The sequence below is a fragment of the Artemia franciscana genome, chromosome 17, assembly GCF_032884065.1.
Source record: "Artemia franciscana chromosome 17, ASM3288406v1, whole genome shotgun sequence".
NCBI classification, from domain to species: Eukaryota; Metazoa; Arthropoda; class Branchiopoda; order Anostraca; family Artemiidae; genus Artemia; species Artemia franciscana.
The window spans coordinates 15,387,021-15,408,659 of NC_088879.1; the positions used below are offsets into that span (position 1 = coordinate 15,387,021).

Sequence of the window (21,639 nt, forward strand, 5' to 3'; positions counted from 1 at the left end):
TTTAAGCAGCTTTGGAACTGTCTATAATGTCACATACTGTTTCTAATCCTTATAAGTATTTTGTTTTTTGCATTTACCTGGGTTTTTGCATTGAAGTATACATACGAAGGGGGGTCTAGCATGTTCCCCCCACAGAATACGCTCCGCCGTAAAGTCCCTCCAAAAATCCCCCTGCACAAAATTTACGGGTTGAGGTTCTTTTTTGGTAAATCCCCCTAATATACCCCCTGGGAAGTTCCCCCGGCTTGTAAATTGAGCAGCCAAAGGAAAATTAAGAAAATACAGAGAACTAAGAAAAGAAGGGATTCAGGAATATTATGCGTATGTTTTAAAATATATGTAGAAAAGAAAACCCTACTGTGAGGACTTCAAGCTTCTATCTACAAAAATGTGAAATTTTGCAGTTTCTTGTAGAAGAAACATCACGGATTCGTATCATTTATTTATTTATTATATTTCCTTATGTTTTCCTAAGGATTATCGTACCGAATAGATGGTCCTAGAAGATTGGGAGAGGGCTCTTTTGAATGGAAATTCAAGTTTTAGAGCCTTTTAAAGTGACCAAAAAGATTATTCTGAAAGAAAGTGGTGCTATCTGTCGTTTTATGGCACCAAAAAACCATTTTGCCCCATGGAGAACCAAGTTGCTACTAATTAAAAATTTGGCGATAGCCATTTACTTAAGTTGAAGGGAATTTTTTGGGGGAGCTTTCCGAAGGGAAATATACCTAGCACCGATATGGGGAGACGAGTATATACCCAGAATTATTTATAGAGGGGACTGGCTCAAATATGAAAAAATATGAACAAGCTACATATAGATGTAGAAAACTACTGTACAAACCGTAGAAATTGTTTAAGATCAAGGCGGACCGGTGGGGGAGTATACACCGTTGAATGGAATTCCGGGTGCATCCCAAAACAATAATAGTGTAACCACAACGAATCTTCCACAATCTTAAGGCAATTGCTTCATTTTTGCTGGTTTGATTGACTATTCCTCCTTCCCACACAAGGCCGTATCCAGGGAGGGGAACCGAGTTTGAACCCCCCTCTCCCTGAAATTTGTGTCTGACTCGTGAAAAATTAACAAAATGAATATAAAGAAATAAATATTTATCGGACTTTCTTTTGTATTCCCCCCCCCCTGAAAAAATTATTGATTTACTCGCTAATACTAATTGCAAGATCTATTACATGTCTATATATAAGCCTGTGTTCAAATAATATTATGGAATTGTTTGTTTACCTTTTTAATCGTTTTCTGTTTACACATAAAATCATTTAAAATCTGTACCATTTGAACTATATTTCATCGTCAAAAGATTATTTACCTTAGTTTTTTTCGTCTTTTTTTTTGGCACCTCCTATTTGATAATCTACTCCGCTTGGCCGCAGCGGAGAATCTCATAGCTCTTCAGTGAGACACTGGTACTTCAGTTTAAACGATGGGGTCTTTGAAACGGAGGAAAGATTCTTCGTGGATGAAAATGAAAGATCCCTTGGCTAATTTGTCAATGGATTCAGGTGTTGCAGGCTTAATAAGGATTGATAAACATGATGCCACTCAGGCAGTAAGCTCTGGCTCAAGTACAAATAATACGGTTGCAACTTTAAGTAAAAGTGAGGGAGAGTTGCCCCAATATATAGTGGATAGATCAACAAGGACTACTTACCTGAAGGGAAAGTTTCTGGGAAAGGTAAATAAAAGCATTTAGTTATATTTGTGTTAATGTAGCCGAAATAGGCCTACATTGACGCTTGTTTGTGTTCAACATCTAGAATGTCTTTATCTTCATTATTAGAAGCATACAAGGCTTTGGCCAGTTTTTAATTATCAGGTCTTTTGTTGTTTTGCCCACGTAGAATTTTCTTCAAGAACAAGCGATTTTATAGACAACATTTTGCATGTTATTTGTAGCCTATTGAGCAGAGGCCTAGTTAGAGTTTTCAGCACCAAGGGACAATATCGGCTTTTGTGACCCCCCCCCCCAACAACACTACTAAAATATAAGTAAGACATAGGGTAGTATTGACAGAACGCTCAGTTTTGCGCGGCCTCCGAGGCGACAACAGGGGACAGCCGTCCATCTTTGCCCCTCTAGCTACATCACAAGGGGCGGAATTTGCTATAATGCAAGGGACAACTGCCCTCAGATCTCAGTCCCCCCACCTCTATCTGAAATTTAGTCTCCTTAAAAATCTTGTCAAAAATTAAGATAGGCCTAAATAATTCCAGCATCCACATAAGTAGATCAGTTTTCTTTAGTATACATTTGCTTTTATGGTACTATATGGCTCATTTTTCATGGTAATTTTCACTTGACTTGGGATTTAATCGGCTCCAATTTCACTGCCCCCTCTAGAATTTTGACGAAATTGCACTACCGTACTTCAAAGGTATCGTATTGTATTCCTATTGTATCGTATTGTATTCCGTATTGTATTCGTATTGTATCGTATTGTATAATTAATATCGTATTGTTTCCTTTCCAATATCTAGTAAAGCTCCTACAATAAACTGGGGTGATCTAGAAGCAGTTTTTTTTTGTAGCCAGTTGTATTTTATAATGGTTTCTTTAATTTTTGCGATAGACAAAGGACAAATGGTAGGCTATTGATGTGTAATTGATTTTTTGATCTATCCTACTTCATCTTTTTTTTATAGTTCGAGGTTCAATTCGTTTTCTTTCTTCATTCTACGATTTGGGAAATCATCTTTTCGGGATACCCGAAATATCATTATACCACTACTGCTACTTCTAACAACTCACCGCAGCACCAAGTCACCTGAGGCCAACACAGCCACAACACAGCCACTCACGTATTTTTTCCATCCCAGTCTATTAAAAGCCTTATTCTTTACATCCTCTAAGGAAGTTCCCATTTCCCTTAAAGCTTTCTATATGACATCCTCCCACCCCAGATGAGGACGACCTGCTTTCCATTTAGCCCTAGACGGTTGGCCGAAAAGGACAATCTTCGGCAATCTGTCATTCTTCATCTGCAGAATGTACCCTAGCCATCTCAACCTGTCTTTCATTACAGCCCTAGAAAGCGGGATTGATCCACATTTTTCGTACAACCTACTGCTTGAAATACGGTTAGTCAGCCGGGTACCCAGAATATTCCATAGGCAATTTCTCTGGAAGACATCTAGTAAATCTTCATCCGCTTTTCGGAGCGCCCATGCTTCTGAGCCATAATTGACCATTGTTATCACCGTACCTTCCAATATTCTAACCTTGGTTTACAGACTTATCTTTCTATTCCTCCAAACTTGTTTAGCTGTCAAAAAACACCCTTTACTAATAATACTACTAAGGTAAGTGAAGCTGTCCACCTGATCAATCTTTTTGGTACCCAACATCACCTTTTCATCTTCACTTATTACTAGCCTTAGTGACCTAGTATTCTTAACACTAATTTTCAAACCTATTCTAACTCCTTGAACTCGCGAAGCCTCTAAAAGGTAATTCATTTTGCTCTAGGATGCATCATTTAAGCATCTAGAGTGCTTAAATCATCAGCATAATTTAATCCAGGAGAGTTTTTCCTCCCCATTTGATTCTGTGGTCTCCCATTGCCCTTCCTGTGCTCCTTAAAACCAAGTCCATCAAAATGATCCATATAGAAAGGGATAGAACACAACCCTACTTAACTCGTGATTTAATACGAAACCAGCTACTAACCTCATTTCCTTCCTTAACCGCAGCAGTATTATTCTCGCACATAGCACTAATCACTTTAATGTATTTGTCTGGTTTACCAACTAAGGATAAGACCTTTGCTAAAGCTCTTCTATCAGCAGAATCGAACGCTTGCTCATAATCTATAAAACTTAGGACCACGGGTGTTTGACAACTAAGGCACTTCTCAATTATTAACCTAAGAGTAAAAATTTGGTCCCACATCCTTTACCTTTTCTAAAACCGCACTGTTTTTCTCCTAAAATTATGTCTACAGCATCTCTCAGTCTAAGAAGTATCATCTTACTAAGTAATTTGCTTCCTACAGAGACCAGACTAATGCCTCGATAATTACGACACTCACTCTTATCACCTTTCTTATACAGTGGTTTAATTAAGGTTTTCCTAAAATCGTTAAGTACTTCCCCTTTTTCAGAAATCAGATTTATTATCTTCAATAACTTATTTTATAACCCCGGAGCCACCATATTTAAGAAACTCCTTACGACACTGTCAGCACCTGGAACCTTATATTGTTTTAATCCTTTTAGTACTGTCGCTAATTCTTATACCAGTACTGTCACTAATACCAACATTATAACTCCCCGGGATTTAGTTGTCCTTCCGAAATTTCAATTTTAGATTAACCCTAGACACTATTACCATGGCAACTTATGGGTCATTTTATGACCAAACATCGCATTGATTATAACTAGATTGTTATACCTACAAAATTCCAAAATCTGTAACCATTACTTCTTTTCCCTACACCTAATTTACCTAGGCTAGGATACCATCTATCCCTATTTCTACCGACCTGAGCGTTAAAATCTGCTAGTAAATACCCCATATTTCTACCTGGGACCCTGTCTATCTGCTCTTTTAACTATACTAAAAATTCTTCTGTAGTCACTAGTATCTCTGTCAGTCGGTTCAACAAGGGTATATACTACTATAACTGATACCCTCAACTTTTGTCATAAAATGAGCAATTAGTATTCTATCGTTAATACCTTCCCAGCCTAAACAAGACTTAGCAGCTTCCTTATTCATCATGAACCCTACTCCCTGTCTATGTACCCCACCTTTCCTGCCTGAGGAAATAAATTCTATATCGCCTATTTTCATGCTTCCTACCCCTGGGATATGAGTTTCTGAAACTCCTAATAAGTCCAGTTTGAATCGTCTGAATTTGTCAGTCAAAATGTCGATACGATAGTTATTTTTTAACGTCGTAATATTCCAAGCTTCAGTTTTCATGTTCTTTAAATTTTTGAAATTATTTTGGCCTCAGGAAAGATAGTGATCCTGGATACAATCGGAAAAAAAAACATAAAAAAAGGCACCGAGTAGTATGTTCACTTTATTTGTAGGTCAATAATATTAACTGCTCAATATTTACCGTCCTTTCTAGGGCATATTTTAGACTCTAGATCTAGGCTGGCTAACCCGAAATCATTGCGAGGGCCACTTCGGAAAGGCATCAGACCATTGTGCGCCTCACTTAAAATTGCGCATGTCATAATAGATGTATAACCACCTCGAATGAAAAACTGAAGCATAATAATTAGTTATTATTAATTTGTACAGGTTTCACATAGATGATAAGTTTACGAGTCATATTTTGTCCGATCAGCCTAGCTGGTGAATGTGCTTTTTCTTACATTTTTGATTGTCTACTGATAATCGTGTTTACATGAGATCAAGTCGATTTTTAGCTATACATATAGGAAGATAAAAAAAAAGTCTAAGTATGACACATTTCATCCTAGATAACGCCTTGTAGAATCTCATTTCCCAGAGCATTTTTTTCTTCGACTTAAGATACAATTTTTAGCCATTAAACCAACTAGGTTTCTGATGTTTAAAGGAGGTTGGTCCGGAGCCTCCCCCTTCCCAAAATGAGCGTTTGCCTAGAGAAGTGCTTAGGCGTCTGGAAACTATTTTACTTTTCGTACTAATCAAAGAATACGAATCTTGATCCCAAGAATAAAGTCGATGGTATAATCTAGATGTTGGTATCTTCACGAGATGGTTTAGTTTTCTAACGTATCCAGCTTCTCTGTTAAGAACTATTAAGTAGTCATCGGTTAGCATTCATGGACCAAGACTTACCAGACGGTGAAGTTTCCATGGAACTATTAAGTAGTCATCGGTTAGCACTCATGGACCATGACGAATGAATTTACCTTTCCAGACAGAGGAAAGGCAGAAGTAAATTTTAATATAATCTGATACTTATCGAGGCTGGCACGTACGCAGGGGGGCCTTCGCCCCCTCCCGAAATTTTGTAAAATGTTTAATTTCCCCATGGTGTCTTGGGATTTCTGGCAAAAGTAGGACATTTATTAAGAATCTAGATACATGTTTGAAGCCTTTTTTGGGGGAATTTACAGCATGCAATTATCCGGTAAAGTCACTGCCCAATTATTAACCCATTCTCTGAATAACTTCTTACCCTCTTTGAAGTTATTAGCAATGGTACTGTTATTTTTTTTTAAAGAGAGTTTGCTTTCCACAGCAAAATATGGATCAATTCATATTTTGATTGATCAATCCTTTTAATGGATCAATTTTGGAAACTATAGCACCCATATAGCACTGTTAACCCTAAAATTTCCCTTTCAGTGGGATACTATAGATTAATCACTGGTTCTAAACCGCTATGAACATAACCTGAGGCTAAAACGTACTTTTGAGGCTTCAGTCTTCTTCTTCCCCCCATCCGCTACAATACTACAGATCAAACTTAATCTGTATTTTCCGATATACGTGCTTTGTGTATTACTAAATAAAAAAAATGCTACTTTATATCTGCTGTTTCGAAGTTTTTGCCCCCCCCCAAAAAAAAATTCATGCTTACGTGCGTGGATCGTGGGGTCGTAATTTTCTAAATTTGTTTTTGCTGGGTGGTGCTCGCCAAGCGTGGCGGAAGTGTGCCACGTGTCATGTGCATCATGTAGCGTAAAGTGTGCCATTCGTGGCACCAGTGGTTGTGCAGAAATATTATACGCGTTTCGAAACATAGCGCTCCAAGAGGCACACCAGGTAGTAGAGAGTTGACAACCTCTCGATACTGAAACTGATGATACTGATGTAAGGAGACTTGGGTATTATTTTTTTTTCTTTACTGCATCATGATTAAATTTATTGTGTTTCTGAAAAGGTCGATCTCAGATATTTGTTTATGTGGCTTTGTTTAAGGACAGTAAAGATTAACAGAGAACACCAGGACATGAAACCATTGAAGTTTTGTTAGCAACTTCTGAGGTGGATTTTTTTTAGGAAAATGGGATTTTTCGCCATTTAAAGGGTCGTAACAAAGCCGTATTTAGGGGGGGTACAAGATTTGAGTTCCCTCTCCCTGAATTTTCGCCCGACACGTAAAAACAATAAGAAATCCGCATAAACATTTACTCGTTGTGTTTTTAATTCGTATTGTTACCCCCTTCCCCACCACCAAAAACTAATGGATGCGCCCTTGGGCCACACCCAAGAATGATTTGAAGCTTTCATTTTTACTATACTTGCTCTTAATTTTACGTTAGTTTTTCTTCTATTTGTAATCTTAAATTATTCTCTAGTTTTTCGAAGAAAAAATATAACAATTGGGTCCATATTAATTGTTGGCATCCGGTTGGTAATTGCCCTATATATTGCGGTTCATTCCACCGAAAAGTATTGTGCCTCAAATCTTTTGTGGGAACCCACAATCTATCTTTGGTGGTAGGATACATTTACAAATTAAACAACTAAAAGAACAAGCTTTGATTCCTGTTCATATAGAAAATGGCCTATGACCCTAGTTTGTGAGATTTTTTTCCAATTCACTATATAATATTTTTTCTAAACTCGGTATTGACAAATAATCATATTGCTCATCAATATTATAGCTAGTTTTAACTTTTCTTCTGTGGTAAAAACCCAATATATATATCAAAACTGATGCTTCGGGGAGTATACCTCTTCGGAGTCGGACATTTGTAAAATGATTGAATTAACGCGCATTTCTATCTTGTTCCCTTATTCTACAGTCCGCTCGTGGACTGTGCACTGTGAATTAGTCTTGATGGAACTGCAAAAAAAGGGCGGCACCGCAAAACCCACAAAAACAGTCGCATTTTTATTTATTCAGATATGACCACAAGCAAGGCTTTATCCAGGGAGGTACCAGATTTGACTCCCCCCTTCTTCTTCCGAAAAATTGTTCGACTCAAAAAAAAGTAACAAAAATGCATATAAACAAATTTTTGATGCGTTCTGTATTTTTTTTAGCCTCCCTCCCGAACAAAATTCCTAGATACGCCCTTAGCCATAAGAGTCAAAATCAGTTCTGAAGTAACAGGGAGGGTAACTGGCACTCTTGCTTTATTATGATAACCTATCTTTTGTCCATCATCTTTGCCTGACTCGTAAAAACGTAATTAAAATCCATAGAAACCAATTCTTGATGCGTTTTAATTCTTTTTGTACCAATCTGGAAAAAATGCCCTCCCCTCTGAAAAAAAAATCCTGGATGCGACCTTGGGTGAATGTTAAGGAAATATTTGAGGGTTCTTAGTTTAGTTAAAACCGTGGAATCCTTGGAGTGCAGTTTGGGGAGACCTAATATAGAATTATTTGAATTTTAGGGTATTTTATAACGTATTAATCGATTAGTATCCTACCCAAGACAATTCTCGCAGCGCTGTAAACTTTATTTGACAAGATATTTTGTGTGTATCCTAAAAACAAAGGCTTACGACCTCTTGTTCACTCTCATGTCTATTTCTGTTTGAATTAGATATTCAGTGATAAAATAGGCCTCTAATTGCGGTGCGCAGTGGGCAGTATATACAGAAAGCCGACTGGTATAGGCTTGACTATCCATGGGTATGCCTGTCATGATAGAGGCTTGAATTTTTCAAAATGATTTCTTGGGTCGCATTCCTAAATTTATTGTACAAAAGCCTTTATTCAGTTACTAGGCCTGTGATTTGAACTTTATACTAAATAAGGTGCTTCCGGTGTGTGAAACCCATTCAAAAGTCTTGATGCTTTATTAGTTTGAACATAGTTTTGTAATATTCCGATTAACCTAGTTAAGAGATATATGTCTATTTGAAGTGGTTTTATATTTTACGAATAATGAATGTCAGTTATTCAGGACAGTATTCTAACTCATGGGAAGGTTGGTATTAAGGAAAAGGTCTCTTTTAACCAACAAATAGGAGAATAGTTGGTGTTGGTATTTTTTATTACTCCTGAGCCAGGAAACCCTCTCTCAGATACAGCCTTGCAGGGAGTGAATTGACCTGTTTCCTTAACAGAATCGCCAAAGTTCAGTTAGCATTGATCCAAAACTACTAACCAAACAAGATATATCTTAAGTGGCTGTGGTAGAAGGTTTGTAGACTTGGACAGGGAAGTAAATTTTGGGGGGATATTTTTCCCTAGATTTTTTGTTCCCTCTTGATTTCAGAAATACTTATCCCCTATGCTATCCCCTATTCTCCCCTATGTTTTTAAAAAAGAACGTTGTCCCTCTCTCCTCCACATTTTCGTGAATCAATGGCCCTGCACAGGAAGACAGTCGGGGCAATCGACTTTTTGTTATATGATCTACGACACCAGGCTTGTGTGAATTAGTTATTAGTCACCGGGAAACGTGGTTTGTTGACACATATCTTTTTGCTAAGCAAGGCAGAACTGACGACTGGCAGGTACGGTGTAGTTGTTAATTGCTGTTGTGCTTTTCTTGCAATGGTGTAAAAACGCATATCCTTTTTCTATGGGCTACTTTTTTGCTCCAAAATTCCCCTATTTGCCTTAAATTCTCTTCCTCCAAATTTATTTACTAATGTTCAAAATTTGTCCGAATGAAAACCCTCTGTCTTCACATCGTCTTACAGAAACACACACCCTACAATCAGACAAGCTTTTTCATTTTCATCTTTGAAACTTAGAATACAATCATTTCCAATGACCCTATCTAACTGCTCAAGAAAATCTAAAAATTCAAATCCACCAGTGGCGTCAATTTACGAAAATTTGGGGGGACGGGGCAGAATGTATTTCACCCCCCCCCCAAAAAAAAGTTATTTTATAAAACTAGGGAAGGGCACAGCCCGTTCCATACTTATGCAATTGAAATCAACTATGTAGTCAGCATATTAAAGGCCCCCTGTGAAATATGCTATATGATGTAGTAGAAAAATCTTAAGATTAGAGTGGGCTGGGCCCAAAACAGGACCTTATCCAGTATTTTTGTTCGGAGGGTTTTTTTCGATAATGGGGGGCTGAACAAAATCATTTTGAAAACATCAAAATCTATTTACGTGAATTTTGATGCATTTTTAAGGCTCGGAGAAAACATTTTGGGGGTGTCAAACCCCCGTCCCCTGGATACGGGCTTGGCCCAGAGACTCCTATTGTATTTTACTATCAAACAGTTCGTGGTAACGAACTGTAGTAAGGAGCGACCCGGCTCAATAGTAAACGAAACTCTAAAAAACGGAATTTTGATGCTACATCAAAAGAATCGAGAGATACATCAAAAGAATCGAATTTTCACGGTGATTCTAAATATATAAGTTTCATCAAATTTAGTCTTTGTCATCAAAAGTTACGAGCCTGAGAAAATTTGCCTTATTTTGGAAAAATAGGGGGAAACATCCCCTAAAAGTCATAGAATCTTAACGAAAATCACACCATCGCATTCGGCGTATCAGAGAACCCTAGCAAAAATTTCAAGCTCCTATCTAAAAAAATGTGGAATTTCGTATTTTTTGCCAGAAGACAAATCACGGGTGCGTGTTTATTTGTTTTGTTTTTTTGTTTTTTTTTTCCCAGGGGTCATCGTATCGACCAAGTGGTCCTAGAGTGTCGCAAGAGGGCTCATTCTTACGGAAATGAAAAGTTCTAGTGCCCTTTTTAAGTGATCAAAAAAATTGGAGGGCACCTAGGCCCCCTCCCACGCTCATTTTTTTCCAAAAGTCAACGGATTAAAATTTTGAGATAGCCATTTTGTTCCGCATAGTCGAAAACCATAATAACTATGTCTTTGGGAATGACTTACTCCCCCACAATCCCTGGGGGAGGGGCTGCAAGTTACAAACTTTGACCAGTGTTTACATATAGTAATGGTTATTGGGAAGTGTACAGACGTTTTCAGGGGGATTTTTTTGGTTTGGGGGGTGGGGTTGATGGGAGGGGGCTATGTGGGAGGATCTTTCCTTGGAGGAATATGTCATGGGGAAGAAAAATTCAATGAAAAGGGCGCAGGATTTTCTAGCATTACTATAAAAAAACAATGAAAAAATAAACATGAAAACGTTTTTTCAATTGAAAGTAAGGAAAAGCATTGAAATTTAAAACGAACAGAGATTATTACGCATATGAGGGGTTCTAAAAATACTTTAGCATAAAGAGCGAGGTATTTAGGAGGAGATAAATACCTCGCTCTTTTATGCTAAAGTATTTTTAATAATTTCAACTATTTATTCTACGGCCTTTTTGATTCAGGGGTCATTCTTAAAGAATTGGGACAAAACTTACGATTTAGTGTAAAGAGCGAGGTATTAACGAGGGTAAAAACCCCCTCGTACACATAATAAAAATATAAGAATATAAAAGTTTGTTACGTAAGTTAATTCTTAAGTTACAATAATTTTTACTAATAAAAACGTTCGTTAAAAATTAAAAGTTCTAGTAGCCTTTTTAAGTAACCGAAAAATTGGAGGGCAGCTAGGCCTCCTTCCCCACCCCTTATTTCTCAAAATCGTCTGATCAAAACTAAGAGAAAGCCATTTAGCCAAAAAAATTAATATACAAATTTCATTTCAAGAATTTATGTGCGGAGAGCCAAAATCAAACATGTATTAATTCAAAAACGTTCAGAAATTAAATAAAAAAACTAGTTTTTTAACTGAAAGTAAGGAGCGACATTAAAACTTAAAACGAACAGAAATTACTCCGTATATGAAATGGGTTGTCCCCTCCGCAATCCCTCGCTCTTTACGCTAAAGTTTGACTCTTTGCCACAATTCTACTTTTTAAAACAATTAAAAGCTTTAGCGTAAAGAGCGAGGGATTGCGGAGGGGACAACCCATTTCATATACGGAGTAATTTCTGTTCGTTTTAATGTCGCTCCTTACTTTCAGTTAAAAAAACTAGTTTTTTTTATTTAATGGGGTAAAAAATCAGTGTTTTTCGTAATTTGTTTTCGTCAAATCCAGTCAGAGGCGGATTTAGGGAGGGACAAAGGGATAACTTGCCCCGGGCACAGAAATTTCGCCCCAGGCACAAGAGAGGCCAGAACCACCACTAACTTTGGTACCATTGTAACTTCTTATCTACTCGGATATGTATAGGAAAAAAAATATCAAAACTTCAATCAATTAAGCTGAGTAAATTGTTTCATCATAGCGGTATTTGCTCGAAGATACAGTTATCAGGTACAGGATGTGGAATTTTAAATGCTAATAAATATCATTTTTCCTACTTATTACATGATTTTAAGATCTTAATGATGTAAGACGCTGCAGTAATATTAATCACAGGCGAGTAAACGAGATTAATCTGTTATCAATTTACTGTAACCAGGCACAAAACCATACGTTTAATTCCTGGTAGCCGGCTAGACCTAGAGGAGGGATTATCTAAGAAATGTAAATTATGTATAGAAACGGGAAATTATTAGAAAAGCCTTAACACGTTTAGATTTGTGGGCAACCTTTGCCTGATGACTGCATTAAAAATGTCCTATGGTTTAGATGGGGCTCATTTGTATTAGATGGGGACATTTATGCAAGGAGTCGAAACTCAGTTTGGACGAAAATTATGATCAGGCATGAGTCCATAGGAGTAAAGATGCATCATTTCCAAATTTCAATTAAAGAATAGTTTAGGAAAAACGTTAAATAATAGAAAACTTTAATGTGATCCGGTACATAAACTTTTAGTTTGAATGGTCAAAATATTTAGTGGTGATTGGGTGGTTTTGCTCTAACTTGTACAGCTTGAATAAGAGATAAACGACAAAAGACTAAAAGCCAGCACATATTCCCCGGTGATCTTAGAAACACCATATACTTTCCCCCATTTTGTGCCAGGGATAGATTTTCAGTTTTAGTGAATCATCAGAAATTGTTACTTTTGCGCTTTCGATTAAACAGAGCAAAATTTTCTTTTTCAAGAAAGGATAGTCTCTAAAAAAGTTCTAGCATACCTGCTTGGAAGATGATAAAAATCACCTCAAAGAAATTGTCATTTGAATAATCTGGCTGTTTTGGGAGTTCCCTGTGGTACCATCTGCTTTGATTGAGAAATTCACCGACAAAAGAGAATGAAAATTTCACTGTCTTTTCAGTCACATTTCACAGTCAAACGTCAAATTCTCGACAGCTGTCGATGATACCTAGTCCTCTTAGAGAATTCGCTAATGGACCTTTTGTCTTTGAGACTGTCAGCTGGTACTGAAACTCGCGAAATGATTTTTAAGGTTTCACATCGCCTTAAAAATAAACCTCTTCAATGGTGTCTTTCATCGTGGTATGTTACCAGGCACGCCTGCTTGTGTTCTTTTATGGGAGGGGAATACCGGGACAATATTTTAAGGGGCAACAACCAACCCCAACCCCACGGAATCAATGCTTTGTACTTGTGAGACATCCCCCCTCTCTGTCTCTGCGTACTTGCAGATATGGCGCCCGAGCTTTCCGAGTCACGTTGTCCTCTCTAGGTCAAAATACGCGACAGAATTAAAACGAATATGTACACAGGGACTACCTTCTTGGGGGGGGCTCAAAAAGTGTAAAAAAAGTAACTTGTGTGAACAAAGTCGGAACTTATAGGGTTAAGTCGCAAAAATCGTGACATTCCGTGGGATTGAACGTGAAAATTCTCCAAGCTTATATGTCGGGTCAAAAACCATCAATAGCCTAAATCGTGAGTTTTTTTAAACCTAACTTTCTTACTTTAACTAGTCTATTCTGTTATCTATATTACCAATTCTATCTAAAGATATAGTCTACTCAAGCTGTATCAAGGGGGGTTAGGGGGTTCCCCGTCCAACCCTCCTCGAAATGGTTATTCGACGCGTAAAAACGTACTAAAAATGGATATAAACAAATGTTCGATGTGTTTTTTAAAGTTTTTTTTTGTAAACCTACCCCCCCCCAAAAAAAAATCATGGCTACATGTTTGGAGTCTGTCTGAATATGGTAAAGGTTTAGAGTAGGGGCAATTAAGAAGGAAAAATGTTAAGAAAACAATTCTTACTTTATAATATAGAGAATAATTGTAGCTAACAAATTTTGATTGCAGCTCTACTATACTTTACCCCCTCCCCCTGATGTGCAAATATAGGTACTTGCGTGTTATAGTCATCACACTTTTTTCTTTTTCTGAAATGAAACCCGTTTTCTCTATTTAATCGGGGATAATAAGCTTAGCCTGAGAGAGATAAACGGTATATATGCAGGTATATTTTGATTAAATATTTTCTTATATAGAGGTGGTTAGGTATTTAATATAATGCGTTCTGGGTGGCCTGCTTCCCATGATTCTCTGTTGTAGTTTCCAAAATTTTGTTACTCTAGTATTATATTTTCATCATGATTAACCTAACTTCACTTCTTTTGTGCGGCCGCTATAACACGTAAGTATCCAAATATATAGCCCAGATTAAATATTTCCCGTGCATCCTGCCAATGCGTCTCTTGTTTTAACCTGTCTCCTCGTAAATTGAATAAACTGTGACGAAAGAAGAACTGGAAAATAAGAGTAACGGCAGGCGGAATGTGCGAGAAATATATAATTTTGGCTATATTTTTGCATATTAGGGGAGTGGGTATAAAGTGTAGTGGAACTGCAGTCAAAATGTTTTAGCAACAATTATTCTGGGTACTTATGTGTTATACCAAACACACTAGAAGGGAAGTCATCTTAATCATAACAAAATATACCAAAATATGATTAAAATTTAATACTTCAGTTTATATAATATTATCTATTTGGACATTAGGAAGGGGAGGGGGAGTAAAGTAATTTAACCTTACCCTCGCCCTTTAATGTGCAAATAGATAGCCCAAATTATGCAAGTCCAATGTGTTCTGCCACCCGTCGTTCGGGTGGGGCTATGCAACCGGTTTTCTCAAATCCTACATTCAGCAATCTTCTCGACTGTGCTTGGTATAATACATAAGTGTCTTATTCTGCATTATATGAAGTAAGAATTGTTTTTTTTTTAACATGTTTCCTCCTCAATATCCCCTACTCTAGAACTTTACCTAGAATTTTTCCAATTATGAATATGCCTGTTGTCGGTATGAATTGTGTGCAAATGTTAACGAAAATAATACCCTTTGATTATATCAGATTATGTTTCATTAGTTGAACCCAAAACTAGTTTTGTCTCGGTATCTAGCTTGATAGTCCGAAGTCTTTATCCGTGGGAACTTCATCGCGTCAACTATTTTACTTGAGTTCCGCCGGATATTGTCTTTATCTTTTGTTTTAATTCGCTTCTTAAAATTTTCCTTATTTGTGGTCAAAGAAGCCAGACAAGTAAGGATGTGAAACGTAAACTCGAGTTTTGTTCTTACTGGTAGGTCCTTACGCGGGTCCTGTTTTCAATGCAGAAAAGTAGAATTGTTTGTATCACAACATTTTGAAGGAGACCCAGGAGATAACTTGGATTGACCTGACATTAGTTGAAAGTCAGAAAGCTTTGACCAGAAAATTTTTAAGAAGGCCAAGTCTAAATCAAGTTTAACAGATGACGTGGTATCTTTTAGTGCTTTGAAATATACAAATATTTTTTACCCAGCTCGGGACACCTTAAAAGTCGGATTCATACATCGTAAGCTGCTGGTTCTGTTTGAACGCAATCTCTCCTTTGAAAGTGTTTACCGAGCATGGTATTCAGTATGTATTGGGGGACAGGTATGCTGGGCTAGAGATAGAAGTAGAATCTAACTGTTCAACCCCAGAAAAACAGATAGTTTATAGGTAAAAAATAATGTGACCAAAAACTGTTCGTTGTTTTTACTGGCTTGACAACTTAAACAAAAAGAACCAATTAGATTTTGTATTTTTTTAAATGGCTCAAAATTTGACATAACAATAGCGGGTAAATACAACAAACGGATGAAAAGGCGGGTTTATTTGGCTTCATTAAATAAAATAATGATCTAAAAAAATTGTTGGTCGACGTCACAAAAATAATCCAATGAAATTGAAGTACACTTTTTAACACATAACTATTGGACAGTAATATCTCCTTTTCTTTTCTGATTCGAAGCTGCGAGCCCAACTAGGAATATCTTCCCAAGGGGACTATTTATTTAAAAAAATATCTGTTAATTCCTTCAAGCGACAAGAAGAATCAACAAATGTATAAAACCTAATTATTAAACTGGGAGAATGACTAGCGGATATTGGACATTTATAGTGACAAAAAGTATGCCGTTAAGAAAGGGTTTGTGTAAGGCCCATGTGACCTCGAAATGTGTAATCATTCAGGGACCACCTAAATAGGGTGGTTTGCACTACCCACCAGTGTATGCATTGATTCTGATGGCACTTGGCCAACTTCGCATAAAAGACCACCGATTTTTGGTCTGGTAAATTTAAAGACACGCAAAGCTAAATAATCGTTATAAAAATAAAATTGTTGTCTAGGAAGAAAACCAAACAACTATTTTCTGTTGTAATCTCAATAGTTTCTCTGGTAAATGTATCATAGCGACTTTCGGGGAGCATTGTGTTTTGTAGGAAATGCGATCTTTGTCTCGCTAGAAATCTCTACGACTTAGATCATAAATCTACTGTTACACGAAACTGTCTTAGAAACAGAAAACAAGCGATATTTTGTCTTTCGATATAATTGTCAGCCATGAACAAAGTGAAGATAAGCAAAGGTACCAAAGGAAAGGAAGGCAAGGGGGCTGTTATCTCACCTTTGTCCACTGGATACATTTATGCAGGTACCCTTAAAGAATAGGAGAAAGAATTCTTTAGTATTTTTTTTCATAGAAAGAGGGAATATTTTAGCTATTCAGCTTCAAAAGACCATTTTCTCTAGGTGGTAACAAGCTCTAATGAAAATAAAAAGAAATCTCAATAAAAAAAAAAGACTGCTTTAGCTTGGAGCCGGGAAAATGTTTTATTTAATCATTTAATGTTTATTTTATTATAATTTGTTTGCTCGTTTTACGCGGTTATTAAAATGGCCACTTTCAGGGTCAGAATGAAATATTAACTTTATTTTAGTGTTTAATTGCTGTAAAGAAAAGTTATCTCGTCAAAAATAGGTTTAGTACTTATTATCAGAAACCAAACATGACATTCACTCAAGAAAGGTGATAAGTTAATTTTTTAATAGTTGGTATGGAATAGAACTGTCATTGCTGCGAGTTGGACAAAATGCGAGTTGGGATCATTTTGACCAGTGATCCCCGAATCTTGAGATGCTACATCAGTTCAATTATGTCATATCAATTTGTATGGTTCCGGTTACCCACCTTGGCCACTCCTTTTTCAACTGGTTTAACATTGGTTCTGACCTCCCTGTTGGAGCGCGAGAAAATATTGTTAAAAAACCCGACAAAATGATACTTAGTCCCCGCAACTTTTGACACAGTTTCGCTACGCGCCACCTAGTGCACGCGATTTCTGAAAGTTGGTACCCCCTGCCTATAATAATAACTGGGATTGTTTAAAACTAAATCAATGATCAGGAAAAGGCACTTACTTCGTCAAAAATTCGACCTTGTTGGGGGACGGGTACGGTCCTGCCAAGCCCCCTTAGTAGGTGGCTGGTCATCAATTATTATTTTTATTAGAATTGAAAAACTCCTCATTGGATAATTTAAAGTCTCTTTTTTCTCGAATGGGGGGGTTATTTCTTGGGGCAATTGTCGAAACTATACTGAGGTATCAACTATTCCCATTACGTTAATGGGAGTGTAATTTTTACCCAAAGTCTGCCACAAAATGAATGAACAATCTCATTTAGAATCAATGCCATTTTGCCTTTTATCTAATTCAACTAGATTATCGGGTACACTTCGATTTAACTCGGCGGTTCTTTGGATTTTCTGCACGGTTATATACCCAGTGAAGACAAACAGGGTTTAGGTAATCCTTCTACGACACCGACACTGGGAGGTCCATACCTTCTAAGTCCTTTCAATGCTTAACAAAAACGGGAAGGTAACCGAATAACCTTTCGAATTTCGAAGGTGAGAAACGCGTTCTTTCAGCGGATATATCCACGGTGAATGAACGATATATTACTAATGCCAGGATTTAGCTAGTCCTAATTTGAGTCAATAAGGCTTTTCGTAAGATTTTCTGATTGGCTGAAAAAGTTCTATTAAAAAATTCTAATCGGCTCAAATGAGTGCTCACTAATTCCTCGGTATTAATTAAAATTATTGCAAGTGGGCCTTAACAATACCTAAACATTGTAAATGATAAGTTTTCAATTCCATCGAAGGTCATTTTGTATATGTAAACAAATTCTTTTAGTTAAACTTAATTGACTTAATAGCCTTTACTTTCGCTCACAACGTGACGCAATCGTTAATAATTAAATAAGGAGAATCGTCATTGATTAAGTAAATATTTTTATCAGTTTTCTAATAAATCCGTTTAATTGAGAGCCAAAGAATGATAAACATTGTTAAATGTACAAAAAAAATCTTAAAAACTTAGAACTACTGAGAGGGGGAAAGGGGGATGGAACCCATGCTGAAGCCCAGTACCAGATTTTTTTTTTTTAGCTTGACAAATTCATGAACTTTTTCCGAATGATTTATTAGTGAAAACAGCACCAAAATAAAAATACGGAATCCCCTGAAGAAATCCTCCTCAACTTCTTTAGGTATCAAAAGCTGTGTTTAGCAGCGTCCACTGACTGTCTGAAATGACCCGTTAGCGAATTCTCAGCACCACAGGGCACTCCCAAAGCTGCTAAATTACTCAAATGGTATTTTCATCTATTCTTAACAAAAATTAATAAGGGATCTTGAATGTGTCAACAGTTCGAACAGCTAACAAGAGAAACTTACTTGAACTTTTTTGCATGCTGAAATATGGTCTGTGTTGCGCAGTTACCTATATCCTGATTCAATGTCTTCGGTCGGGAGTACAATGGGTGGCTGGGGGTAAATCATCTGAAGCTAACGAAAGGCTAGTTTAAAATAAAATAAATAATTTTACTAATTGTTAAGCAAAGTGCTCTCTATTCAATGTATATAAAGTATAAATAATACGTCCCTTATATCGGCAAAATTTTCAATCAAAGCCGGTAGCACCACAGGGAACTCCAAAAGCTGTTAAATTACTCAAATGATATTTCCTATGAGCTGATTCTAATATTTTCCTAGCAGGTATGCTAGAATATTCTTAGGGACTGCCCTTTCCTGAATTAAAAAAAAAAAGAAGAAAATTCTGCTTCTTTTAGTTGAAAAAAAAATAGTTTTATTAAGTTTGAATATATCTATCTCCAGAACAAAATAGGGAATTTAAATGGTCTTTATTAAGATTTCCGGCAAATTAGGTGTCGACTTGTAGTTTTCTATCGTTTATCCAGATCTCTTATCCAAGCTCTACGAGCCATGGCTAGACCGTCCAGTCAATCCTAAATAGTTCAGTCACACAAACCCCCCAAAAAATGTTATAATGGACGACATGGGGCGATACTTTAAGGTACTTCATCGCATTGCATTATTTTCCAGATTGATGTGATGCTTTGAAAAATTATATTTTACTCTCCTTAATATCTCAATTTTTGTGTGTTATGTACTTACGTATTTTACCGACCACACTGTTGTTCTTGATCCGTTGTAAAACCGGTTTCTCTGTGTGCTCTGTGTGCACTCAGGCTATTAGCATAACCTGAGTGAGATAAACTACTATGCAGGTGTATTTTATCTAAATATTTGTCTATAGAATTGGTTAGGTATTTAGTGTATCGTGTTCTGGGCGGCCTGCTTTCCATAATTCTCTGTTGTAGTTCCATGATTTTGTTTCAAAAGTAATATAGTTCCATCATATTTTGGTATATTTCATTATGATTAACTTCACTTCTTGAGTGTGGTCGATATAATACGTAAGTACCGTGTGTTAAAGCCTGTTTTTCGAGAGTTCAGAATTCAATTTTCTTATACAGTGGGGATTGAAACATCTTGCAAAATATTAAGTAAAGGTGGAATGCCATAGTGACTTGGTCATCTTGACATCCGCCGCTAATCTTCAATGCATCTAGCTGTGCACAAAGCCTCTGAAAGGATTCTCCTTCAGGGGGGTTGAACCTTTTAAACTGTTTTGAACCTTATTTTTGATGCGAACGTATTTGATTAGGCTTTCATGTGGTCTGAAAGCAATTTCGTGTTTCGACAGGGAGACCGTTTTATAGCTTACCATTAGGATAGTAAAAACAGGATGTTGTATCAACGAACCAGCTTATTGACACCAGCTATGGAAATTATTTTCACTCAAAACCACTTAAGTAGTGGGCTACTGCCGAAGAACGAAAATTAGATGGCGTGTGATAATTATAGCCAAAGAACCTGTGGGATGACAGATAGAAAAAAAACCCACTGTGTATGCTCTTTTCAAGGTCCAGAAAAATGATTTTGATCCTTTCCCTGCATGAAAAATTATTAACCCCCTCCAACCCTTTAATAAACTTTTCTTGAGCATTTCAACTCTACCCCCACCCCTCCCCCTCCGTGATTGAAAACAGAGGATGCTCTCTTTTAATGATCGGAATTCAACTGAACTCTAATTGTAAATTGCTCTGGACAAATATAGGCTTCAACTATCCTTTGCATAACCTAACGTGACGGGTTACTGTAATTTAACTTTCAATGTTGTTCCCCCACCTCAAAAAAAAGCAAAATCAGGTGTACGTGGTGGGCCTGGGAGAAAGAATGTGATAAATAAAGGTTTATCGAAGCTCATATTAAAATGACATTATAAATATTGCCAGATGATCTGACCAGAAGCTAATATGACCAACTTCTTAATTTTTTTTGCCATAAAAACCCTTGATTCATTCCTACTTGATTGACTTCTCTTAATTGAATTTCATACTCATGAGGAATGTCCTTCAGGATAGGCAGAATTACCGAAAATTGAAAAAAAAACTTGCCGTCGATCTCTAAATGATGATACAAGTCAGTTTTAGTCTATGCTAAAATGCGCTTAGGAGAACTCTCTACGGAAGAAGACAAATACAAAAAAAAAAAAAATCCTGTATTTTTTTTTCCGCCAGAGCATTTGTTAATTAAAACCAGTAATTCACTTTCTTCTTATTTTTACCTTCTGTTTTTTTATGGACTTCTAATATATGTATAGTCTCTGACAAATGGCATGTACATTGGGGTAGGGCAGGGCCCGATTCCCTCCCGAAATCCAAAATTTTCTGGAATTTGTACATATTTTTGTTGAATTTAACAATAAATGTCCTTTTTTACATTGCCCCCGTCCCTGAAGGAAATTATGAGTATGTGTTTAACATTCCTTGTATTGTAAGAGCTGGAAAGCCTCGATGCATGTAAAACTTTTGAATGATATTTTTAAGGGTGACTCAATAATTTATTTTGATTTTTCCCATTATTGAAAAATTCCTTCATCCAAACTTGGGTCTCTTGCACTTGCATAGTGGTAATCAAGGAAAATCGGGTGCTTGAGTTCGACGAGTGATCTAAATTACGACAGCACTTAAGCAATAAAGCAGGCCTGAATTCGGGCGACATTGCGTCCTAATCGCTGGGATAAGTCCAACAAAAAAGTCAATGAATATTGGGTGATTTAATATGGGAAGAAGCGTCCTGATGTTGGTAGCTTTTTTTTCGTTAGCAGATAATAACCCTAAAGAAGTATTGCCTCTTAGAGCTAATAAATAGTCCTTCAGCGGTGGAATCAGCCAGTTTTGAAAGACCCTATTTCTCAGTT

The 21,639-nt window shown here is 36.8% G+C and overlaps 1 protein-coding gene across 1 annotated transcript in view; it reads left to right on the forward strand.

The window, feature by feature from the left end:
- The first annotated feature begins 1,419 nt into the window (after window positions 1-1,419).
- LOC136037912 (serine/threonine-protein kinase PLK1-like) overlaps window positions 1,420-21,639 on the forward strand; it is a 133,022-nt gene continuing 112,802 nt past the window's right edge. Inside the window, exon 1 of the mRNA XM_065720767.1 lies at window positions 1,420-1,700. Coding sequence (XP_065576839.1) covers window positions 1,449-1,700 — 252 coding nt within the window. The 5' untranslated portion in view covers window positions 1,420-1,448. The remainder of the gene's footprint in view (window positions 1,701-21,639) is intronic.